Here is a 26681-nt window from a genome sequence, read left to right on the forward strand (position 1 = left end):
AATGAATTGGTTATTTCTGAAAGGTTTGTATTGGGGGATGTCTACGAATGTTCACTCAGGATATGTCATGTATTTTAAAATTATACATGTATAATTGGTTAGTTGGAAGATAGATTTATTTCACACTTATTTTTGAGCATCCTGTGGCTGAGATTTAATTCTTGTAGAACAGGCTCGTGAAACCAGCCACTTTTGTATATTATTGTCTTCCTGTCTGTCTTAGTGTTTAGCACCACAAACATGATGTTTCTGATGCCCAGTCAGGCACCCATTAACAAATATTTTGTAAATGAAAGTCTTCTTCCCCCACTCTCTATTTGCTTCATCATAAATCATGAGTCAGTATACGTATTTATGCCGCAGTACATGAGAACCTGAAATCTTAGAAAATGTTTTTCCAATACTGTCACGACAAACTTTGTAATTTATGTTTATTTTGATATTGTTCCCATCACCTTTACTCTGCAGTGCTTTAGGGAATGAAAGAAGAAAATGGGGTGGTTTTCCTGGCCTCTCAATTTGGTCTCAGCCCACACCTCCTATGCTTCTTTCTCTTGACCTTCCTTCTCTCTCTCTTGTGTTTCTTAACCTGTCATTCCCATCTTTATCCTATCTCTATTAGTATTTCAGTCTTTGCTTCTTATGAGTTGTTTTATTTTGAGTGTGGTGTGTTGTTTTGTTGTGTCTTATTGTTCTTGTTGTGTCTTATTGTTTTTGTTGTGTCTTATGTCTTTTTGTCTTACTGTTTGTTCTGTCTCATTGTTCTGTTGTGTCTTATTGTGGGACCACTGCCACCGGGTAAAAACCCATTTGCAGTCAAATAAATAATAATAAATAATTAAAAATCACATCTCTGCTGCCATTAATCTAGTAGTTCAAGATTTTACTATTTAACGTAGGAATTATGATCCTTAAATGCCTATTAATTTGGATTGAAACTCTTTTATTTTCATATTTGCACTTTGTGAATATTTTAAATTTGTACAGGGACCACAGAAGTTAATAACTTCTGTGGTCCCTGATATAATAATATATAATAATCCATGGCGAAACAGCCCTCTGAGAGCCAAAGCCGACTAGCTTGACTGCTGGCCTCACGTTCATATGCCTAAGCAGAGGTGAACGATCATCCTACCAGATACAGGGTGACGTGTGGTCAGCACGACGAACCCCCAGCCATTGCTAATTTTCATGACCAGATTATGCTACCCATTGTAGCTCCCCAATTTCCTCACGATTTCTTTCCCCGAGACTCGAACCAGCACGCATTCCGTATCGCCGGTCCAAAGCATGATGCCTCAGTCGCGCGGCTACTGGAAGAGTTTATTGGCCCCATGCCAAACCCTGAAGCTGAAGAACCAGTCCTTGCATAATTTTGTCAATAAAATTAGAGCATTGATTAAGTTAATTAAAACAAGTCTCAAATTAATTTCAGGTTGCTGAATTAACTGGACACACAGCACGGGTCTTGCAGGTTGCTATATCTCCAGATGGAAGCACAGTGTTGTCTGCTGGTGGCGATGAAACTTTAAGATTGTGGAAATGTTTTGCTCCTGATCCTGCCAAGAAGAAGAAAGACATAAGAGACTCTAAGGCTGCTCCGAGCATGTTTAAGGGAATTAGATGATGGAATTTGTCACCATTGTGAACTGTCTAGTAACTTACATAAGTGTTCAAGAAGCATACTTATGTGGAATGTTATACAGCATTGCCTGTGGTTTTGGTGATGTGTACATTTGTTTTAATGACTCTATATTTGGCTTCAATTTTATAAATTTATTACATGGTAAGTAATACAATATGCTGTTTTAACGTATATGAATGTGGTTGTGTGTAGAAGGTGAGGTTTCACTAACATCCATATAACAGAGAATATCTGAACTGTGAGTAAGAGACATAGTTTTGCATTTCAGATGACACTACGAATAAAAATATCCAATACCACGGAACAGCATTACATGGTCAGTTTCTGTATCCGTCAGCCATTTGAATACATTTCCTAGTATTATTCCAGTAGTATTCAGTTAATAAAACATGGATTGATGCGCAAAGTTCTCAGAAAAAATTATTCCTTGGATGACATTTTACAGAAAAAAACCAATTTTCTCTTGCAATCCTACTGACATTACGTACTGCACTATATGAACATATTTGGTGGGTCCCTTTTCACCACATACGAGGTGCGATCGGAAAGTTTCTAGACTGCGCCTATAAAAACCCGTACACTTATCTCAGGTATTAAATTCATCCATCACCCTCGAAGTAGTTCCCCTGGGAGTGAACACAACGATCCCAGCGCCGCTGCCAAGCCTGGAAGCATCCCTGGAAATCTTTCTTTGTCAGCCTGTCAAGCACCATCTGCGATTCTGCCTGAATCTCTTCTATCGTCTCAAATCTCCTTCCCTTTAGCTGAATTTTCATCTTTGGGAAGAGGAAGAAGTCACACGGCGAATAAGGAGGGTGCGGGATGACGGCCATGGTGTTTGAGGCCAAAAACTGGCGAACTTTGAGGGCGGTGTGCGCTGGCGCGTTGTCATGATGCGTCGCATGTGGAGTTCTTCCTTTAGAATCAGCTGACAGGTCCCATAGCCTATTCCCAACAATGTCGCACAAGTCGTTGATGGTACGACGTTGATCTTCGTGAATGGCCTGCCGAATCTTTGTAACATTTTCGGGCGTTGTGCTTGAAGATGGTCGTCCAGAACGCTCGTCATCATCGACAGAGGTTCGGCCATTTTTAAAACGTGAATGCCACACAAAAGTTTGTGCACGACCCATTGCGGACTCCCCAAATGCTTGCTTTAGCATTTCATAGGTTTCCGTAGCCATTTTGGCAAAATTTTATGCACACGCCATTCTGAAATCGCAGGAGGGTCGGTGTAATGCACTACCAAAACGCCCGTAACTAAGAAACAAATGCTAATTCGATGATGCCAGCTGGCACACTGATTCACTATGAATGTAGGCCGCACCCCCTAGCGGCAGAAGCTCGTACTACATCCGGTTCGCCCGCTATTGACACAGTCTTGAAACTTTCCGATCGCACCTCGTATGACGCCTCCTCCGGTTGAAGATTGAGGAGGATGTGGCCCTCAGATATAAAAGTAGATGCAAATAAACAGTCATAGGCAGCCAAAAATAGCGGTCTTTGACTTTATACTGGATGGGCATTTATAATCTGTCACTCTAATGATCACACAATGTTTTTACTCGGTGTTTAAGATTATTAGAATTGACTATATTTAATTCCACAGATCAGTTACAACAACCAGATGATTTTGTAGATGAACAGAAACACTAAAAGGTTCTTCTATGTCTTTAGTATATGCACCACAATGTACACAACAATTGGCTAGAGATATTGATATTTCTCCCATGTGCTTTGTAGCATTGTTTCATATGGCCTCGTAGCTCTGGTAAGGACTGGCATTGGTGGTCTGTAGATGCACACATTGATCATAAAGAGGATTAATATATGACAATTCAGACACTATCCTACTGTAAAAATATCTGTGTCTAAATTAGGCCAACTTAATATTAGTGGGTAATGAAATATTAAAGACGCAGTTAATGGTGTCACAACAGAATTTTTACAAAATCAAATGTTTTCTAGTAGTGCCCATTTATAGTATTGTTTAAAGAACAGAACATAATGGATGTTGCTGTGAGCTAATCATCTTATCATAAGATTTTTTGAATGTATTTTGCCTCATCCTGTCCAAAAATTGATAGTACTGACAACGGTAGAGATGCGAAATCCACAAATACATGCAATTTTAGTTGGAAAACCTTAAGGAAAGTGACCTCGTTGAAGTCTCAAGCATGCACGGGAGGATAATGAAAATGGATCGTAAATAGTATTACTGAATTTGTCTGGCTCACATTACTGTCCAGGGGTGGGCTCTTGGTAAACGGTAACAAACATTTTGATTCCATAAGAGTTAGTTGACCAACTGTTCTTGATTTATAAGAAAGATTTTCAAGTGTTGTGTAACTAAAATACGTTGAATGCACACATTTACAAATTTGAATCGACATGATTTTTATATTCCAGTATTTTCTGTCTATCTGATAAGTTATTTCCATAAAGCAACTAACTTATTAGTTTTGCTGTTTGTGATGCAAGTAACAGTGTCCCAAGAACAGTTCTTGCTAATTTTTCCTTCCAACTAACTTGCTTTCGTTTCTTGGTAGAAATTTGACCTAAGAGATGAGTGAAATTTTATGTAATAACTTATGGTCAACCCTTCTGTCAAAAGTCTTATGAAAGTCATAAATGATACTTTTATTATACTAATGCAATCTCAACTCATTTTCATTTAAGGTCACATTATGGAGATAGGAGTCCCAAAATATTTAGGGAATAGGCTTATGTATATAGAATGAGATAGAAAAAAATAGATGTACAAGTCGCATACCTTGAATAAATTAAACCACTTTAATGCAATCTCCTTCTGAGAACATCTGCCTATAATATTTACATTATCGTTAAGTCTCCTGGTGAAAGATAGCAAATTAAGAAAAAAAAATTAAATTGTCATTAAGGGCTCAAATTCACAATAACACTTGAATTAAATCTGAAGCTGACCACAGAGAGCACGTTCACTTTATTATAAAGCTACCTTTTAACGTGACCAACCACTAAAGTTGTAAAACTGCTTTCTCATGACTTTTCATAAGCATCTTTTGGAACAGCTGAATGAATCTCCATTAAATTTGATATTACAGATTTTTCAAGTTTTCTGTACATTAAATTTCTTGTAAGAAATAGGCAAATATAATAAATATTTTACAGGATTGAAATTGTTTCTCAGGCAGGATGTTGAACATAAATTGCCAAGTAGTTGTAGAGATAAATGGACCACAAGGTTGACTCATGCTGTCTTTTTATGACTTGGAAACCAATGGAGTAATTTTGATCAACTTTTGTACTGAAGGCACTTGCACAAATTTGCGGAACAATCCAACATGTCCTAAAGAGGAGCCCAAATAATAAAACATTTTCAATAATTGCTGTTTATAAGACAGCAAAGTTAAAATCTGAAAATGACAGCTGAGGAAACACATCAAAATCTTCACTTTCTTGGGAGGAGAGAGGTCTTACCTTCATCATCCAGGATGCTGTTGATAAAGGCATCTAAGTCTTCCATTGTCACAGTATCTGTACTAGAACACACAAACAGAACAGAGTCAAGGATTAAATTGAGTCAACATACTTCTGTCTGTATTTAAAAAATGACACTTTTGTGAAACTTAGCACCAAATTAACAGAATTATTATTTTTGTATCACAAGTTAAGGGTAAATAGACTATATGTGATGAAACTAGTGTTAATGGCAATCCATTAGTTCAGTTTACCTAAATGAATAACTTAATGATTATGAGTACCTGGTTTTACCTTAAGTTTATTTACAAAGGTACCTGGAAACCATCAGGACAGGAAGGTATTAACCAAATTAATTAAATAGATGGTATTCTCGTGCCCTCTAGATATGGGCTGAGCGTTTTGAAGAACCCTTAAGTAAGAAAGATGTAAATGCAGAAAGAAATAATGAAAATATTAAACATGATGCATCATGACCAAATACTTGTGATGAGGCAAACAATGGGAACACTAAATATGAAAAAGGAGTGACGTTAGATTTACAAATACCAATACTATTGGTGCTACAAGCCTACAAGTAAATCCCTCTCCAAATAATGAGTCAGGCAATAAGGTTATACCATACTTTGATGTAAATTATATAGAAATACTTCTTGTAAATATTACACATTTCTTACATTTCAGTACTGCATAAATTTATAATGTATTTTACATGCCTACAATGTGCTTTAATGTACTGCTGAAATACTTTCATTAACGTTGATGTTAATTTGCATTAATGCGGACGATATGGTCGGATATGAATACCTTATATTTGGTTTTACGTATTATAAGACAGAGTACATTTCACATGTTTTCAGCTAATATTAAATGTATCTTTAAATTATAATTATTGTGATGTTAAAATTTAAAACAACATTTACATCATCTTTAAAGGAACAAACTTTGTCACATACAATATATCATCAACATTTTCATCAGAGTATAATTAAGTTCTGGACATCAAGTTTCAGTCATTCTGGACCATATTTAGTCCATCATGGATACAGTTCTTACTATGAAACAGTTATATGTGACTTGCCACTCTCTTAAATTGTGTATTACAAACATTAAAATTAAGTTTAGATTCAGAGATTAAAAATTACAAGTTGTATTAATGTAAGTGCATACAAAACCAATAACACACAGTCCTATAATTAAACATAAATTTGTAAACATTAGTTTAGTTATTCAAAGTAATTACCTATAGACCATATTAAAATAATAATCTACAGCACAATATATGTATATTCATTTTGTAGTGTGTTTCCAGGAGTCGCCATCTGAAGGATGTCAGCTGTGTGTGTGTATTGTGTTGCAATGGAGACTGTAATGTTGGACGTGTGTCCTTCAGACTGTGTCTCATGCCCAAGAAGACACCAAGAAATGTATACACGCTTATTGTGTCCCGGAGTGCCAACAATTGTGCGTGCCTTCATGTGAATACATTTATAATATTGTGTTAATTGTCAGACCACAGATTGCAATTTTAAACTTACTTTTTAAATTATTGTAATGCAAAATTCTAGACAATGGAAAGTTGCATACAACTCTGTTTCACAACAAAAAATATGTATCTTAACTAACAGACTATTCTAGAATTCTAAGATGGGGTGCAGCATTGAGGTTCTAAACACAGTATTTGTCTTAATTAAGAGTTCTTAACCTTCACCAGCCATGTGTTATGGAATATGTGTGGTCTAACTGGCCATATGTCAGAGCAGCTTGACATAAATTATTAAACACCAGAGTTAATGTTCAGGAGTAGAGACATAAAATTAATCACCAAGTTAAGATTACTCAGATGTCATATTCTCTCTGTGCTTTTATACGGCGCTGATTCGTGGATTTTGACCGATGCTTCTTCAAAAAAGTTGGAGGCCTTCGAAATGTGGTTGTACTGACGTATTCTCAGAATTTCCTGGATTGACCGTGTAACCAACAAAAAAGTTCTCGAGAAACTCTGCAAAGACGTTGAGGTTGTTAAAAACATAAAAAAGAGAAAGTTGGAATATTTTGATCATATCATGAGAATTAGTGATAGATACTGGCTGCTTCAGCTGATAATCCAGGGAAAGGTATTTGGAATGAGGGGATCTGGCAGGCTAAGAATCTCCTGGCTTCAGAACCTAAAAACTTGGTTCTTGATGTCCACTGAAGGACTGTTTCAAGTAGCTGCCAGCTGCCATGCTGATTGCCAACATCCAGAATGGATAGGCACTTTAAGAAGAAGAAGAATCAATGCTTGTCCTACAGTCATGTAGTATGGGAGGTTTAAATATCTTATTCCCAAATGGTAAAGGTTAAAAGTTTCTTTCTGTGTTGGATTAGATTTGTAGTGCAGTGTCAACATAGATTGGATATAAGAATTTGATCTTGTAAATCCATGGCTGTTATATTTGCCATTGCCAGGCCACATGACATTTTAAAAAAACATTTTGTGTAAGCAAAATTTGTGCGCTTATTGAGACACAGAATATGGGACTTAGTAAGAAAGAAAACAGGTCGCTGGTAATTTACAATGAACTGAAAAGTAGTGGGAAAGGAAAGTACACACACAAGCATGTACTTAGGGGGCTAGAAGATGTGCAAATGATAAAAGATCTTCATCTCGAAATTTGAGGATGTCGGGGTATATAGTACTTGAGTTGTGTGTAACAAAGAAAAGGCTATTCATTATTTATTTTCTAAATATAGTTTATACCGTTTGATTAAAGAATTAATTTCCCTGATGCCACTGATGATGACCTCTTGAGGTTGAAACGTGTATGGCACTAGTATCTCTTTTATGGTGTTAATAGTTGTTTGTTTGCTTATTTTATATTCTAATCACTATTTGTTATCAAAGGATAATATACTAACCTTGTCCAGGAAACTTCAGATGATACATGCTAGGAATTTGTGAAGTACGTAAGTGTGTTTTGTTTCCAACAAGTGTCTTGGTTGAGTTTGAGGGCTTGAATCTTATCACTCACCCCCATGTAGTACCAATAGTAAGAATGTAAGGAACTACAGTTCCATTTCGTCATATCTGATCATAGGTTGATATGTCCTCATACTTTAGTCACCAATAAAGTACACGAATAACTCCACCATCTTTACCTTTTTCATGAACTGAGCCACGGGTGGAAGATTCTCACAGTTAGTAGGAGAAATCAGGGAAATGACAAATGCATGTAAGGAAAGTATTAAGTATTACTGTGTAAGCTTGAGAATTCATTCCTGCATCGTAATCGTCACAGGTCGATGATTGTGATGCCTTTAAGGGCTATATATGCTAGTTATGCTGTGCCCAGGTGTTGATCAACTCTGCTTCAGGCTCATTCAGACTCTGCAGAAAAGGCAAGAAGTAATTTTAGTCTGTGGATATATTATCCGTACAGGAACAAAAATCAAATTTTTATAATACTGTTTCTCCTGTGGGGTGGTTAGCAGCAACTTTGAAGTAACCATGTCACTTCTCAGTCTTACATTCAAAATTACAAAGTAGTTCAGCAGAAATGTGTTCAGAACAATATGTTTAATATTTGTAGAATGAATGATGTATTCGCATGGCAGCCTTCCAGAGGGAACCCAGCTGTCGTAATCCTGAACATGGAACTACAATCCATGATCAGACGCATTTAAAAGAGTTTTACTTCCTGACAAGGATCTGTTCTCTGGCAATGAAGATAATTTAAGCAGGAAGCAATAACTACTGTAATGACTGGCAAGTAAAGTGAAGTTGTCCTGCTATACTCCATGTAGGCACTTGGGGGAGAGGTAGTATAGATCCAACTAATTCTTAATCTTATACGCCGTGAAGCTCTTCATTGTGCATTTTTCTGTGTGATACATCCCCCCCCCCCCCCCCATTTAGGCCCAAATATTTTCCTCAAAGAACTGTTCTGAAAGGCCCTCAATCAATTTTCTTCAAAGTGAGAGACCAAGTTCCACATCCATACAGCACAACTTGGAAAATTACAAATCAATAATGAAGGGTCCAGTGTCAGAGGAACTCTCCATCTGACCCAACTGAGTACGCGCCCTTCCCCACTTTATAAACTGTGGAAGGAAGTAGATCGAGCTTCAGAAAGGCAGTGTTCTTTTTAAAAACACAGATGATTGACAGTCCAAGAATTTAGTCTTCTCGATGCCAAAATTACACTTCCGAGTACTTTAGTCTTTGTAATGATATTAGGAGTTAGGACGAAACATTTAGGACTGAATAATAGGAAGCATTCCCTGAAATTCTTCTTCTATGGATTTCATCATGAATTGCCATACTGACTTGTTAGTGTAATATATATTATTAGTATGGTTTATAATTTGCGAATTATTCACCAGTTATTTGATTTTACCATTACTAATTACAAGCCGTGCACATTCGCTCCCACTACGAACAGGCCGTTACTGTCGATTACCAAAATACCATAGCAACAAATAAATGTCCAAGCATATAACCCGTTCATGTAGCGAAAAAAATGACATGCTATTCAGATGTATTTTGCGTGTGACTTGGTTGCTGATGGACATGGGGTGGAAATAAGATAGTGGAAAAATATGTTTTTAAAAAAAGTTCAACAGGGAAATGTGTTTTTAAAAGCAATTTAATATTTGGGCCAAAGCTTTTTGTACAGATAGTGGGTTGATAAATATCGGTTTGTAAGCCGCGTTAATTTTGACTGCACCAAATCTCAAAGTGAGGTTATACTCATTAATTCAGTGAGTTCAACATAACGTCGCTTATGAAGATGTGCCAGAAGACTAAAAAAAACCAAGTTAGCTTCTTGGAGAGTTGTCCTTGCTTGCGAGGTACAATTTTTCAAAGAGTGTGACAAAATTCCTTACATCTGTGGAAGGGTATGTTACACATAATTTTATAAATTTTTGGTTTTTCTTGTTCGTCACTTTTCACACATTCAATTCACCGACCATTCAGTAGAACAATATATTTCAGTCCAGTGTGATCATCATTATTTGCGATTCCCCGTCTTTGTGTAACTTCACTGCGAACCGTAATTTCTCTTCCCAATATGAAGAAATAATTTAATGTATTTTGTACGTAAGAAATTGAATTCGTTCACTTTCTCCTGTAAGCAGATCATATTCTAGAGACATTTCCGTATTGTAAATTGTTATTATATTTTTCAAACATAATTTTTGTTATGTTTTAAGTAATGCAATAGCATTTTTTCATCGCTTTTGGTACTAGTGAAATACTTTACCTTCTTTTACTTCAATTTTGTTATACATATTTTCCTCCTAATTTTACAGGCATTCATTCACTTGCATATGTAAGCTTATTGCATGACAGAAGTGACATCTGTAGTCGTCACATGATAACATGTGTAATGAATTGTTTTTTTCTAGTTGGCCATCCTGGTTCACAACCTCATCGAGCGTATGACTTATTGCCACGCATGCGTCTCATACTATCCGAGGCGGCCTCTGAGGACATTGTATTGATTCGAGGAACAACATTGAATTTCTTCAGAAAGTAGAGGAACGTAGTGACTTGGAAAACCATGGAGAAGAAATACTTGAATTTGGGTTATGTATGTATTTGTTGCATTATTGACTGGGGATCATCATTGTCTCAGATATGCATATTCTATTTATTGATGTGTCCATTTATGTGAAACTGAGCTTCAGAGAACAACATGCGTTGATTAACTGTTTGCTCTTCTTCTAAATATTAATGAAATTAATCACAAAAGTTGACTTCATCATCCGTCACTGCTTGTTGGATCTGAATTTTATAAGCAAACATTTTTGAGTCATTTCTTATTATGGTTAAAATGGATGATTGTTTTAAACCAAGCTCTTGTGGCAGCCATTTTACAGATTTCCATTGACTATGCATAAGTGCTGTCTGTATACACTTATGCATGTGTGTGAGGGAGAGACATTATCAGTAGTAATGATTGTGCTTATCTGGAAATTTTTATGAGTAAGAATTTCTTTCCATTATTCATTTAATTTGCTTTATGTCTTTTTTAGATTTATTTACATGTTATTTTTCCACTTACAAGTCTTATGATAAATCTGTTTTGACTAAATCTTATATTTTGGTGTGAAGATTTATTTATAAATTACAGCCCTGCCCATTATATTTTTTCTTTCGTTACTTTAACAACACAAACTAAAGTAAACGTGTCTGTTCTCACAAACTATTTGGTAATGTTATTAAAGTGGTAGTTTGTTAATCATGATATACTTCAGCATGTTCAGTGCAATATTTAAAAGTTAATATTTATGTTGAAATGCCCTATTTGCCATAATTGTGTTATTGGGTTATAATACATGTCCATATATACACTGAATTACTACAACACCACAGTCACCTGTTAAAATAATTAAGGTTACATGCAACAGTTAGTATAAGTGAAAAATATATTTCCATTTCCATATTCATATTACATTTCTGTTACTGTTAGTGTCGATTGAACTCCAAACGTCAGTGGCTTTGTTATGTTTTCGTGTTAAGGCTGGATGCTCGTATGATGTTCGGTTGACGCAGTTCCTCCTATGTAGATATGTTTACTGCATTTTGGTATCTTGCTTCTTGCTCTGTGAATTCTGTTGATACAATCTTCTGTGATATTAGATGTCTGTGGAGTAAATAAGATCAACAATAATATGTGTAATAAATAACATTTCATATATTTGTGTATATATTTAAATATATTTGAGACTGATGTGGTGCATTAATACTTACAGTTGGTCTTGTGGCTTTCGTATGTCGTCTGTTGTGGAGGAGTGTACTGCACTGTGTATCATAGTATAATGTCATGCTATATGATCTATGTACAAGGGGAGTTTGAAGAGTAATGAGATTGGCAACTCATCTTTAGTGACCTTGATCAAGATGGCACTTGTGTTGTTTGTTTTCTCAAGTGTGTTTAGCTATTAATACAGATATAATAATTTTCCAAGGCATGTGTGTAAAAGCTCTTATACGAAAATCCTGTTTTGCGATGGTGGAACAGAACGACATTTCATATGTTTAAGGCAGAGATGTGCAATGGAATTTTGAGTGAAGCTCAGAAAAAGCGGTGAAGAGGCGTTAAAGGTGTTACAGAATGTGTATGGAACAGAAACAATTAGCCGAGCTACAATGTTTCAGTTTTTGAAATATTTTAAAAATGTAAACAAATGGGTGGTTGACGGCGCTCGAAGAGGGAGACCAAGCACCATCATCTGGAAAAATGATGCTGGTAATTTTTTGACCCAAAAGGCATTTTTTTCAGCACAGGCTACCTCAGCTAACTTTGAATGGTGTTTACTATGGATATATACTTGAAACTTATTTGGGGAATGCAGTTGAGAAAGGAGTGATCAGGGTTCTTGACGAAAAGGTGGTGTCTGCTTCAAGACAATGCACGACCACATATTGCACATGTGGCCAGGGCTGCGGGGTCGGTGAAAATGTACCGACTCCTACCTCTATATAACATCTTAAGAACACTTTCGCCACTGTGTGAGCTGCCAGCAGCCTCACGCTTAGTGAGATTCAACGACACATTGAGGCACATGGTGTGTTAGTAATACTTTGTAAATTTGGCTCCGGCACCCCAAGAATGCAAACTGTCTACAAATCAACCGACTTCTGCAATAACCATTAGGCATATATTTAAATATAGGTTATAAGTCTAAAAAGTAGCCTGATGATCCACGTGGTGGTGATGAAATCTCTTGTGGAACCATTTAATATTGTAGTAGGTTTTCCAATATTAATACATATTTAGCTTATATGAAGGAGTCAGAGATTTCAATACCGACTCCGCAGCCCTGCTTGTGGCGACGGAGGCGCTGCCGTACATCGATGGACCACCTGTAGAACACCCATCCCACAGTTCAGACCTTGCTCCATGTGATTTTTGGGCATTTCCAGCGCTTGAACATGACACAAGTTAAACAAGCCGCCGCTGCCCTACGCAAGATGTCTGGAAATGGGCTACTGCACATGTTTGAAAAGTTGGTGAGAAGCTGCAAAAATGTATAGCACGTGAAGGCCGCTAACTTTGGCAGAGAAAGTGCCAAAGCCTCAGGAATCCTCAGATGGTGAGTAATGCGAGTAGTCGCATTACTTTTCAAACTTCACTCGTTAGGGGGAGGATGTGTGCTGTTGGTAATAATGTTCGTATAGTGTGTCAGAGATCAGGTTATGACTGTGTGGATATCGTTCAGCTGTTTGTTTGGTTTTGAGTACAGTATATGTGGTGTTTCCCTAATAATTTAAACATCTTTCTTTACTGACTGTTTTTATTATTTCCAAGAATCTTCTGTGGGGCCATAGGATTCTCCTGTATTTGGGATATGATGTGCATTACCTGATGATCTCTTTTTCCATATTGAACATACGTGTTCTTTAAACCTCTCTTGAAGTGTGTGATCTTTTTGTGCTATATAATCAGTGTGCAGTCTCTACAGTTTAGTTTATTTGCACCTCCATCATCAATTTTTTTGTGATTTAGGTTTTTGTTGTTTTTTTAAAGATATCAGTGGTTTGGAAAGCTATTTTTATCCGTTTTTTTTAATTTTGTTATATGCCAGGTTTGTTTCCATGTGTATACAAATGTGGTCCATTTCTCCTTATGTCCTTTGTTTGTTTATTTGTGCTATTATGTTGTTTTTATGTTGATGTTATGTGTTTACTGTTGTTAAATTTGTTCCATATATTTGTATTATGATAATTTTTTTTGGTTATTTGTCAAGTGGAATTTAATTTCTTACTTTGATTCTTAATTTTATGATGGATATTTTTGTTACTTGATTGAACAGGAAATTGTCGCTGTTTTGTGTTCTGTAGAATGACGACATGTTTGATGTACAGTCATGCTTACTAGAGATTGCTTCCAGTATGTTTTATTTAATTGATCTTGTAATGCGAATGTGTGGTGTTTCCTTTGAGGCAGGTATTGAATGAATTATTTAATAATATTTAGACGACTTCAGCTGTAAAGGGTTAAGGGAAGAACAGTCGTTGATGCTTTTTGACAGTTGGGTACAGAACACAATATTTGGAACAATGAAGGAAATAATGGGGACTGGGGAAGACGCTTAATGTGGAGCTTCTTAATCATTTGTCTACATCAAATATTAATTATCGTGGTTATCAAATCAAGGAGGATGTGTGGGGAATATAAACATTTGAAATGAATACAAGAATTCAGTTCAAAAACCTGAATAGATATGACCCCTTGGTGGATGAAGATTGGAGGATAATATTAAAATAGTTCTTAAAGAAGTAGGATATAATCACAAGGACTGGATCCTTGTGGCTAAGGATAGCAACCAGTGGCAGGCTCTTTGAACTCACTCTGTAAACCTTTGGGTTCCGTATATGCGGCTAATTTCTTTACTGCCTGAGAACTAGTCTGTTCAGCAGACTTTGTTTAGTAAAGAAATTAAACATTCCATTTTACATGTTTAATTTGTTCAGTTGTTCTTGAGGCTGTTTGTACAGCACATGCACTACCACAGTTGTAATCTAATTCTTTCAGTCCATATATATATATATATAGATGCTCTTTTATGATGCTCGCTATAATTATCAACTCCTCCAAGTTACCTGTCACCCAAGAAAGGTTATCGATCCTTGCGCTAGCCCTTTATTTTGCAAGCATGTCTTATTGCGTTATGATTACATTTTACATGGAAATTGTAAGTGGACAAAACGTGTTTGTGATCAGCATCAGGTATGGAGGTTTTGCCTAACTTCAATTTACTTAAAGTTGTACCTGGTTCATAAAATGAGACTTGTCTAACGTCTTCTTTCGCAGATCATGAATATAAAAGTTGAGGATTTTGCTGATACACAAGAATAGGAGGATCCTATAGCAAAACATCCATTAATAAAGTTACATTACAATTAACTTTTAAGAAATATGTAGGATTACCTATTGTGTCTCTCTTGTTCTTCTTCACATGAAGCAATTCTACTCCGGTGATTGGATTTTGAAGTGTCCTTTGCAAAATGGCGCCTGGGGCCTGAATTCTGTTGCTCAGTGTTTATGAAATACCATTTTAAGTTTCTGTTGCATCAGTTTTAAAACATGTGAAATTAAATATAGGCCAAAATGAGATATATTTTAGACAAATGTGGCCCATAAATCTTGTATATTATGTGGGCTTCATATTCAAAATACTGCCTGCTATACAGTTCACAGGAACTATGAATGTTTTAAGATTATCTTTTATTTCTTCTGCGTCTTGATGCAAATTGTACTCATATATTAGAACAGTGTTGTCATTTCTGTTAAGCATCATTAACTCTTTCCATATGGGAAGCTAACATTGAGTATGTAATATTGAAATTTGCAGCTATGGAGACTTTTAATGAAGAAGCAAATTGTGTCATAACATTTTCTGCCTTGTTTTCGACTTTGTTTCCGTAGACCCAAATATTCTCCTTTGCTCTGTAATTTTGGCACAGCTTTGATTGAATCAAATATTTAAGAGGTTAACTTGACTTCATATATAAAGTTGGCTGGGAGGGAGGATCGTTAATGTGATACTCTGCTCGGTATTTCTGTCCAGAACATACAACATGTAATTTCATTATTGTGTGCACTTTATTAGTGATGTGTACATGTAACTAAGGAATAAACCCCTGTAACAAAATTTTTTGTGACCATTGAATATGTGCTTTACTGTTTTATTACATAAACCAAGCCATAATCAGATCGGCCATTGTCACTGCTTTGGCATGAAAATGCCAAGGAAACGGACGTGGATGTCTTTGATTTCATATTACATGGAGACAATACTATTGAAGTGATATTTTTATTAGAAACATCCTGTTCATAGTAATGATTTTGATAGCTGTAAGGAAGAAAATCTTTATGAAACAGCTACTATGATTGCATGTTGGTGTTTTTATGGACTTTGTCCATAGTTTGATATTCTAAAATAGATCTGCTATATTTTGAGATCTGGATCTGCTCTTGTCTTAAGGTGAAAATACCTATTCTGATTTGTCCCATAGAAGAATCTTATTAATCCTTTGGGATTAGTCCCTTCTATGGGACCAGATCGTAGTGATCTTGTTTTGAAATATTAAGTGATAGATCATGTAAAGAAATAGAGCAATATTAAATGAAATGCACCATCGTCAGGCTCCTTTAAAGATGTTCCGCAGCTGCTGTTAGTTTGATTCAGTACAATTGTGTTCATAATTATTCCATTTCATGCAGTGAGAGAGCAAAGTCAAGACTCATAATGAGTATGGTTATTTTACAGGACTCCATAAATTTACAGAAAGTTGTACCTGATTCTTATGGTGAAACGAGTCTCGAGATTTGTCATGATGACAATCAAGTCACCTTTATCAAAGTTGAAGATGTTGGAGGTGTGAAAGATGAGGAGGAGGATCCTGTCATGATTTCATATGATGACAATCAAGTCACCTTTATCAAAGTTGAAGATGTTGGAGGTGTGAAAGATGAGGAGGAGGATCCTGTCTTGATTTCACATGATGACAATCAAGTCATCGATATCAAAGTTGAGAATGTTGGAGGTGTGAAAGAGGAGGATCCTCTCCTGATAATATCTCCAGTAGTAAACGCAGAGCATGAGGTGAGTTGTGTGAGTATTGTCAGGTACGTTGCATCTCCATTTGTCTGTCCACATGAAGCAATTCCGCTCTGCTGAATAGATTTTGAAGTGTCCGTTGCAAAATAGTTGAAGGGAATTTTATTTGTTGCCTACTGTTTGTGGAATATCGCTTCTGCTTTGTGTTTTATTTATTTTAAGACGTGTGGTATTGAATATTTAGAAATACAAGAAGTGTTTTAAACAGCTGTAGCCACACAAGTCTTTGTTAGTTTGTCCACACTTTCCAGTAAGCCTTGTTTTGATGACATTAATTCCCATTGAATTCTATGCACATTTTTGTGGATCTGTGAATGTTTGAAGGTTTTCTCTTGCTGTCCTTTTTTCCCCCTTTCTTTCTTTAACTTTGTTGCAGCGTGTATCACTACAGTGGCATAGACCTGCCATTTCCATTAAGGACCTTTAACAGGATAATTGATGACCCTCTACAATTGTAAAATTAATTGATTTGTTATGTGACTATGTTGGACATTGTTAATTTTCTGAAGTATTATATTGCCTTGATTTTAAGACTGCATCAATGTAAGACACACTTGATTTAATGGTAGGTATTTAGGGGGGGGGGAAATGCTACATCAATTATTAGACACCATCAAATGTAAAATGCATTGTCAGTATTCCTGTCTTTGGGTAATTCATTGTAATTTACTGACAATTTTAGATTAGCAGCAGTTTGGATCAAATGAGGTCTTCTCCAGTAAACAACATACTTAGGTTTAAGTTTGCGTTACTCATTACTAAAAGAAAAAGGTAAGCAGAATCTCTGGATTACTGTCTGAAAGTTCTTCCTTGACATGATTCATAATTAGGGTTATTACTGAATGATGAACAGATGTACGTTCCTCAGATCCTCCTGAATCTTCTGACATAAGCGATTTTTAATTAAACTTGTTACCGTGTCACTGGCAGGTGATTTTTATATGTACTTGTTTTGTATGGATGTGAAACATGGTCTCTCATTCCGAGGGAGGAGCATAGATTGCAGGTGTTCGAGAATAGGGTGTTGAGGATGATATTTGGGCCTAGGAGAGGAGACGATGGGGCATGGAGAAAATTGTATAAAAATAAGCTTAAAAATTTGTACTCCTGCAATATTATCAGGGTGATTAAGTCAAGAGGCATGAGATAGGTGGGGCATGTGGCACACATGGATGGGGTGCGGTGTGTTCACCGGGTATTATTCGGGAATCCTGAGCGGATGAGACCAATCAGGAGACCTAGACGTAGATGGGAGAATAATCTCAGATGGGAACTATGGGAGATAGGAGTTGCAGGAGACTGGATTTTTTTTTTGTCCCAGGACAGGGACTGGTGGAGGGCTTTGTTTAATTCGGTGATGAACCTTAATGTTCCGTAAGCCATCTAGTTAGTTATATATAATTGTCCCTGCAAATTCTCTTGTTTTCTTTGTATATTAACATCTCAAAAAATATTATTTTGTTTGAGGACATCAAATAATATTCATTACAATTAAATGTTCCTGTGATGAAATGCCAAAAAAAATGGCTAAGATTTATTGTTTTTATAAAGGATATGAATTTTTGTCAAGTACGTGATACATCAGTCATTTATTGTGATATTGGTGAGCATAAAACTGTCATTCATACAATCACACTTGTGAACTAGAATAATATATCATATATATATATATATAAACAGGTCCCTGACAGCCTGAAGAGGATGGAAGGATCCTGTTCATAATATATGGACCTGTCGTCAGATAGAACACTATAAATAAAAAATAAATACTTGTGTTCTGGTATGCTGAACCACACTGAGCGCATTGCTTTCCCTGTCTTGCTGTTGCTTCTCACATTCATAAATTTCTGTGTACATCATAAAACATGTATCAGTTGAGATTTGAGGTTTTCACAGCGGTGAGTATGAAGATTCACGTCGTCTGGGTTGTTGCGCTGTGTAGTCTGGTCGATGTTAACCAACGTTTCAGAGGTCATACTGCTCCGTCATCAGGGCGATGAGTATGAAGATTTCTGTCTTCTGGGTTGTTGCGCTGTGTAGTCTGGTCGATGTTAACCAACGTTTCAGAGGTCATACTGCTCCGTCATCAGGGCGATGAGTATGAAGATTTCTGTCTTCTGGGTTGTTGCGCTGTGTAGTCTGGTCGATGTTAACCAACGTTTCAGAGGTCATACTGCTCCGTCATCAGGGCGATGAGTATGAAGATTTCTGTCTTCTGGGTTGTTGCGCTGTGTAGTCTGGTCGATGTTAACCAACGTTTCAGAGGTCATACTGCCTCCATCATCAGGGCGATGAGTATGAAGATTTCTGTCTTCTGGGTTGTTGCGCTGTGTAGTCTGGTCGATGTTAACCAACGTTTCAGAGGTCATACTGCCTCCGTCATCAGGGCGATCATCGTGTATGGAGATTCCAACAGATGGCGGAGCTGTAGTGAACTGTTAAAATGGCGTCTGTGAATGACTCATTGCAAAGAACGAGCTGTAATTGAATTCTTTGTTGCGGAAAAAGAAACTGTGGTGAACATTCATAAACGTTTGTGTGCTGTGTATGGAATCTGTGCAGTTGATAGGAGCACCGTTGTCGCTGGGCTAAGAGAGTTTAAGCTTCAGGAAGTGAAGAAACTGAGCTCCGTCATCTGCGGCGCTCTGGACGTCCTGCCACAGCCACCACTCCAGACATGTTGAACCGCGCGGATGCCATTATTCGTGAGGATCGGCGCATCACAACTCGACAGTTGGCCCAACAGCTTTCAGTCAGCAATGGAAGTGTGATTTGCAATTATCCAGGCTCTCGGATATTCGAAGGTGTGCGCAAGATGGGTTCCACGAAGTCTCACAGCAGACCACAGGATTCAAAGGAAAACAATTTCTTCTGAATTGTTGGAGCGTTTTGATGCTGAGGGAGAGGTCTTTCTGTCCCGGATCATTACAGGTGACGAAACCTGGATACACCACTTTGAGCCGGAGACAAAAAGGCAGTCAATGGAGTGGCATCATCCTCAATCACCGAGAAAGAAGAAATTCAAGACAACTCCCTCCACCGGAAAAGTCATGATGACTGTCTTTTGGGACAGTGATGGAGTCATTCTTGTGGATGTGATGCCAAGAGGTGCGACCATCAATTCAGACGCATACATCAGGACCCTGAAACCCTCAAGAAGCGTTTCCGATGAGTTCGGCCTCACAAGCATCCAGCAGAAATTTTGTTCCTGCACGACAATGCATGCCCTCACACAAGTCTGAGAACCCGGGAAGATATCACCAGATTGGGTTGGACGGTGCTGCCCCATCCACCCTAAAGTCCAGATCTGGCACCCTCCGACTTCCATCTCTTTGGGCCACTTAAAGATGCTATCAGCGGAACAAGGTTTGAAAATGACGAGAGCGTGATTCAAGCAGTGAGGACATGGCTACGTGCACAGGACAAGAGCTGGTACCGGCAAGGCATGCATGCCCTTGTTCCACGCTTGCGTAAAACCGTACAAGTTGATGGGGACTATGTAGAAAAATAGTATGTGTAAAGGAAACATTGATTTATATAGTCACTAAATTTCAGCCATCTTGAGGTAAAAAATGTGGGGCATTATGTAATGAGCCATAAAACTGCCTCTCTGGAAAAAGATGAACAAACAGGTATTCAGGGTTTTTCACTGTAGAAACTCGTATGGAACCTTACAATATAATTGGAGGTTCTGTTCAAGTGTAAAAAGTGTTTCCCAATTTTAAAAAAATTGATAGTTTTTTGTGTGATTTGGCTCAAACCTTTTGTATTCTTTCTCTTAAATAGGATGTGAGCCATTTTGCAGCTATTCCTCTAATGCCATGATAATGTAATTTAGTTAACAAAATTTAATGACTTACACAGTTAGAAGCTTTTGCTAAATCACAGTAAATTCCTCTGACAAGCATTTTTTGGTTGCCTGTTGGTTTGAAGGCTGTCTCTTCAGTGGACGCACCTTTCCTGAAGCCAGATTTTTCTGGGACCAGTGTGCATATGATGACATAACCTAACCTCATACTTCCAAAGAAGTAGTTAACAGTTCAGTTAAATTTATCTTTCCTGTCTCCATTTTTATTATGTACCATGTTCTTTTTTATTTTATTACCAGATTTTGTTATTAGTCTACTGTAACACTGCTTTTTAGCCTATTTTATAAGATCATTCAGGATTTTACTGTACTTAATATAGAATACTGTTGTTTTTGGGTGTTAACTGTTCCTGCTGTGGATATGAGTCCTCTTATATTTGCAATATATTTCTAATCCTTGCGTAATCCAATCATTCTTTATTTTGCCTATATTATTATATTTATTAAGAAAGCTACCTTCATTGATACTTAAAAAAATACAAAAATGAGTTAAACATATATTTTGAAATTTTGTCTTTTTTAAAAGAGAAGTTACCTGCTACAGCAATATTATATTAATACAAAATATTACATTATATTATTCATAAGCTACTGGATATTATGGTCTGATAGGTAATTTATTGTTGGGGAGGTAGATGATCTGAACCTTATACTTGCGTAATGCTTCCCTCCTAACTGAATCATAGGATTTCCTGAAGGCTATAAATAGCTGATAATGTCTCCTATTGTAATCCTGATTTTTCTCCAGTACCGGAAAGATGCGGGATGTCTGATCAGTGTTGACTGATTACATAAAATTCATGAGTGATGATCCCAAATAATTCCTTGGATGTATTTAGAATGAAATAATTACCCCTACTTCATGAGTTCTTCTCTTTAATCCACAGCCAGAAGACATTTTGTGATGTAGTTACTAGGGACTCGCATAAAGACTTTTCCCAGATTTATTTTTAAGCACATTTGAAACTGGAGGGTACAGAAATGTACCTATTAGCTTTGCTTTACCTATTCCTCTGTCCATATGTAAGAACATGAGAACAAACAGCTGATTGGATTTTCTAGATGTTTTATGCTTGGGAATTTTTCTATTTGAGGAGACACTTCAGTTTTTTTCAGTGTCATATTGGCAACATTTGGTATTTTACATTAATGCCTACATGTGCTTTTGCTTGTGAAAGTGACTTTGTTGTAGTGGTGGACAATCACCAGCTAGCTACGCAATGACACTGAGCAAATCTAAGTTGTCATTCTTCATATTGACGTCATCAGCCGTCCAAACAGAGGCCAGACACCCTGCTCAAGCTGAGGTCACTGGCATCATTCACAAATGCCAAATTGCTGTGAATGTGTCAGAATTGTTGCATTTGGCACACTTGTCCTCATTTGCTTTTATTTGCCAAGCCGACTTATTCAGTGTTTATGAGATAATGTTCTCAGGATAAAGAGATGTAAGGATTACAACAGGTTAATAAGTAGATGATGCAAGTTGTAATAGAAAATCATTGTAGATTCTCCTTTCACTATTATCTGTAAGGAACCGGCATAGTGACTGGCTACGGACCGGGGTTCGATCCCCGACGGGGGCAGAGGATTTTTCCTCTAGCCTCTGTGTCCACACCGGTTCTGGGGCCCACCCAGCCTCCTATCCTATGGGTACCGGTGTCATTTCCCGGGGGTAAAGCTGGTCAGGGCGTGATGCTGACCACTCACCCCTATCTAGTGCTGAGGTCAAGAATGAGTAGGAGCTATACCTCTTCTCACCCCAAGTGCCTACATGGTGTATAGCGGGACAGCTTTACTTTACTATTATCTGTACCGTAGATTGAGCCCAGTTAATGGTTAACTATATTATTTGAAAGATTTTTATCAGAAGATACATTATAATGCATTAAATTATGTGTCACCATTATAAGGACATCCGTGTATCCTTGCTCTTCGATGCTTTAGATACCAACAAATAGATTGGTTAATTTCTCTTTTTTCTCTCCCCATCAGGCTAAGTATTGCGAGTAGGTTTTTCTAACAGCGAATCTTTTTGGGTGAAGCAAACTTGAACTTGGACATCATGTTAGGATGTGAATATGTGGTTTGAATATGCAACTCTTATGCATTGCTGCATGTTGTCAGTCGAAAGTTTGTTTGCTATGTATACAATTACAGTCTTGGCAAGTGACTTAACCTATTTGTCACAGATAGCCAGGAACTAAATGAAATAGGAAATATAATGCTATCCCGCTGAGAAAATAAATCTGTTCTGAAAAGAACATAACTTTCTTAATGCAATATTTATTGAGCTTACTTATATCTTGTTTTCAGTATCATTCTTCTTCCTAATAAGATTTACCCTAATATTATTTCTTTGTATTTGTTTGCTAGAGTCCTCCGAATGAACAGAACTTGTTACATAGTGGTGAGCGACCGTATTCCTGTGATGTATGTAACAAAGCATTCAGTCAGATGAGTAATCTGAAGACACATCAACGCATACATAGTGGTGAGCGCCCATATTCCTGTGATATATGTAACAAAGCATTCAATCAGATGGGTAGTCTGAAGACACATCAACGCATACATAGTGGTGAGCGCCCATATTCCTGTGATATATGTAACAAAGCATTCAGTCAGATGAATATTCTGAAGACACATCAACACATACATAGTGGACAGCGTCCATATGAGTGCGATGTGTGTAATAAATCATTCAGTAGAAAGGATGAGCTCAAGACACATCAACGCATACATAGTGGTGAGCGTCTAAATGAGTGCGATGTGTGTAATAAATCATTCATTAGAAAGAAAGACCTCAAGATACATCAACGCATACATAGTGGTGAGCGCCCATATTCCTGTGATGTATGTAACAAATCATTCAATTACAGGAGTAATCTGAAGAAACATCAACACATACATAGTGAACAGCGTCCATATGAGTGCGATGTGTGTAACAAAGCATTCAATCAGATCGGTAATCTGAAGACACATCAACGCATACATAGTAGTGAGCGCCCATATTCCTGTGATGTATGTAATACATCATTCATTAGAAAGGTTGACCTCAAGATACATCAACGCATACATAGTGGTGAGCGCCCATATTCCTGTGATGTCTGTAATAAATCATTCAGTAGAAAGGATGACCTCAAGATACATCAACGCATACATAGTGGTGAGCGGCCATATTCCTGTGATGTGTGTAACAAATCATTCAATTACAGGAGTAATCTGAAGAAACATCAACACATACATAGTGGACAGCGTCCATATGAGTGCGATGTGTGTAACAAAGCATTCAATCAGATGGGTAATCTGAAGACACATCAACGCATACATAGTGGTGAGCGCCCATATTCCTGTGATGTATGTAATACATCATTCATTAGAAAGGTTGACCTCAGGACACATCAACGCATACATAGTGGTGAGCGGCCATACTCCTGTGATGTATGTAATACATCATTCATTAGAAAGGTTGACCTCAAGACACATCAACGCATACATAGTGGTGAGCGCCCATATTCCTGTGATGTACGAGGTGCGTCCACAAAGTAAGTTTCCCACTCGTCCCACACCTAGCAAACCTTATATTGCGCGAAGCGACTGTGCGTACATGATAGAGCAATGACGTAGCATGGCGCATGCACTAACAGTACTTCCCGCGTTCTCACAGTAGCATCATTGCAGCTGTTGGAGATGGAGGTTCTTATTCCAGCTCCCGCCGACTGTGAAGTGCGGTCAGTGATAAAGTTTTTGAATGCACAGAGCATAGCGCCGATTGAAATTCATCGTCAGCTGTGCCGGGTCTATGGGCCTAACGTCATGAGCAAGCAGATGGTGCATCGCTGGTGCAGACAATTTTCAGCAGGTCGACAAAGTGTGCATGATGAGAAGCGCAGTGGGAGGCCATCCATCATTACAGACGACCTTGTGGAGCTTGTGCGGGAACGCATTATGGATAATCGTCGCTTCACAATTACGAAACTCAGCAGTCATTTCCCGCAGATTTCTCGCTCCTTGTTGTACGAAATTGTCACGGAGCACCTGTTGTTCAGGAAATTGTGCGCCAGGTGGGTGCCAAAGCAACTGACACCAGAACACAAAACAAAGCGCATGGAGTCAGCATTGACATTTCTGCAGCGGTACCATGATGACGGCGACGAGTTTCTGGACCAGATCATCACAGGTGATGAAACGTGGATTGCACACATTACCCCAGAAACCAAGCAGCAGTCAATGCATTGGCGTCACAGTGGATCTCCCTGTAAGACGAAATTCAAGCAGATGTCGGCGTGGAAAGTGATGTGCACGGTGTTCTGGGACAGACGGGGCGTTCTCCACGTCGACTTCCTGACCAGAGGTGAGACGAATGCTGAGCGTTACTGCGAAACACTGCAGAAATTGCGACGGGCCATTCAGAACAAGCGGCGCGGGATGCTTAGTGCCGGTATTGTCTTCCTGCACAATAACGCTAGGCCGCGCACGGCTCGACGGACAGCAAGTCTCCTGCAGGAGTTCAGCTGGGAGGTGTTTAATCATTCACCCTACAGCCCGGACCTCGCTCCCAGTGATTTCCATCTTTTCCTACACCTCAAGAAATTCCTGTCCGGTCAGCAGGCAGAGAGGCGGAGATGGTTGTCACACAGTGGTTCCAATCCCAGGCGGCAGACTTCTACGACACAGGTATTCAAAAGTTGGTCCCACGGTATGACAAATGTCTCAATTCCGGTGGCGAATATGTTGAAAAATAGCTAGACACTTGCTGTATCTGTTGCAATAAATATTTCCATGAAATTGTGTTTTGTTTCTGTAAACGGCCCCAGGGAAACTTACTTTGTGGACGTGCCTTGTATGTAATACATCATTCATTAGAAAGGTTGACCTCAAGAGACATCAACGCATACATAGTGGTGAGCGGCCATATTCCTGTGATGTATATAATAAATGATTCCTTTGCCAGTGTAATCTCATTATTGACTACACTGTATTTCAGTGACATTAAATCTATTCGTTAATAGGATAATCCAGTGCATCAATGCATGTGCAGGGTGTGCATATTCTTGTGATATATTATTTATTATTAACTGCAAATGGGTTTTTACCTGGTGGCAGTGGTCCTACAATAAGACACAGCACACATCACACAAAATAAAACAACTCATAAGATTACAAAACCATAACGCACAACTACTTAAACACAACAGATAACCTAAAGTAGATAACTTAAAAATTAATACCAACTAGACATAGGACAGTAACAGTTATGAACTGATGCACTCACATTTCATCAGGACCTTCTCTTCACTTCACTACACTTATGAAGCCTTCCCATCCTCACCCCAATTTACTGCACCCACTCATGTATTCCCTTTACTCCAAATCATTTATCACTTTTCTAAACTTCTTCCTAAACGTACTTGGTTTACAGGAGAGAGTCCCTAAAACCTCAGCGGGTAGCTGGTTCCATAGTTGGATGGTCCTATTTACAAAGGAATATTTCCCGATATCTGTTCTTTGCTTTCTGATCCTAATTCTCCGAATATGATCGACCCTGCTCAGATAGTATGGCCTTTGCAATCTGTCACCTATAGCCTTCCATTCCCGTTCTCTCGTGTACGCTTTGAAGAGAGCATATAGCCGTCCTATCTTTCTACGCTGTGCCAGGGTTTCCCAGTTCGAATCGCTCCTATGATATCCAAATTTACATGCTTTCTTTTGCACCCGTTCTAACGCATTTATCTGCCCCTCCCTGTAAGGATCCCAGCACACCGCCCCATATTCCAGAATCGGACGCACTAGTGAAGTATAGGCTAGACTTTTAGTGTTACTATTCCCCTTTTTGAGAACACGCATTGTAAAATGAAGTGCCTTCCAGGCTTTCTTCACCGTATAATTTACTTGATCAGCCCAGCTTAAATCGCTGCTTAAGAGTATTCCCAAGTATTTACAACTGCTCACTTCCGGAATTATTTGGTCCCGTAACAAATAGTTTGTGGTTATGTCCGGCAAGTAATTACGTTATTTATTGTACATGTGTTCTGTTCAATTGGTAATATTCACACCATTCTAACAGAAAGATTAATTTAAAACGTTGCTCCA

General features: G+C 37.9%; 2 protein-coding genes and 1 long non-coding RNA gene across 12 annotated transcripts in view; 2 read left to right on the top strand and 1 right to left on the bottom strand.

Annotated features, from left to right (window-relative positions):
- LOC147872912 (cell division cycle protein 20 homolog) overlaps positions 1-6932 on the top strand; it is a 149676-nt gene extending 142744 nt beyond the window's left edge. For 3 of the 5 annotated variants that reach the window (XM_087354448.1, XM_087354449.1, XM_087354447.1), the window contains one exon: positions 1436-2051. In XM_087354448.1, the coding sequence (XP_087210574.1) occupies positions 1436-1627 (192 nt within the window). In that variant the 3' untranslated portion in view covers positions 1628-2051. Of the gene's footprint in view, positions 1-1435; positions 2052-6405 lie in introns of those variants that run through there. The other 2 variants (XR_015536686.1, XR_015536685.1) reach the window with 2 other exon arrangements.
- Positions 95-10476, bottom strand: LOC110839335 (uncharacterized). 4 transcript variants are annotated; one of them, XR_015536690.1, is made up of 6 exons: positions 10351-10476; positions 9484-10215; positions 8006-8474; positions 6930-7106; positions 5105-5161; positions 3224-3437 (listed from the first exon to the last, which is right to left on the bottom strand). It is a non-coding gene; the product is annotated as an uncharacterized LOC110839335 (long non-coding RNA). The 4 variants fall into 4 exon arrangements; XR_015536689.1 differs by lacking the exon at positions 6930-7106 and having other exon boundaries at positions 5105-5166; XR_015536691.1 differs by lacking the exons at positions 3224-3437; positions 8006-8474; positions 9484-10215; positions 10351-10476 and adding an exon at positions 95-1559 and having other exon boundaries at positions 5105-5166; positions 6930-7064.
- On the top strand, positions 9852-25541 carry LOC147872917 (uncharacterized). 3 transcript variants are annotated; one of them, XM_087354451.1, is made up of 5 exons: positions 9852-9985; positions 10496-10680; positions 11846-13189; positions 16370-16705; positions 22965-25541. In XM_087354451.1, the coding sequence occupies exons 3-5, from the start codon at positions 13187-13189 to the stop codon at positions 24135-24137; spliced, it is 1512 nt and encodes a 503-aa protein (XP_087210577.1). In that variant the 5' UTR covers positions 9852-9985; positions 10496-10680; positions 11846-13186; the 3' UTR covers positions 24138-25541. The 3 variants fall into 3 exon arrangements, with proteins under 3 accessions (XP_087210577.1, XP_087210578.1, XP_087210576.1); XM_087354452.1 differs by having other exon boundaries at positions 13020-13189; XM_087354450.1 differs by lacking the exon at positions 11846-13189.
- The last annotated feature ends 1140 nt before the right edge of the window (positions 25542-26681 follow it).

Source organism: Zootermopsis nevadensis, unplaced genomic scaffold (genome assembly GCF_977971745.1).
Source record: "Zootermopsis nevadensis isolate Lab colony 2312 unplaced genomic scaffold, Znev_1.0 Znev_ptg000023l, whole genome shotgun sequence".
In the NCBI taxonomy this organism is placed as follows: Eukaryota; Metazoa; Arthropoda; class Insecta; order Blattodea; family Termopsidae; genus Zootermopsis; species Zootermopsis nevadensis.

Excerpts from the sequence above, each read along its gene's own strand:
- LOC147872917 (XM_087354450.1), top strand. The coding sequence starts at position 10,651 with ATGGAGAAGAAATACTTGAATTTGGGTTAT. Across the intron at positions 10,681-16,369 it reads AATACTTGAATTTGGGTTAT|GACTCCATAAATTTACAGAA; the intron begins GTATGTATTTGT and ends GTTATTTTACAG. Across the intron at positions 16,706-22,964 it reads TAGTAAACGCAGAGCATGAG|AGTCCTCCGAATGAACAGAA; the intron begins GTGAGTTGTGTG and ends TTTGTTTGCTAG.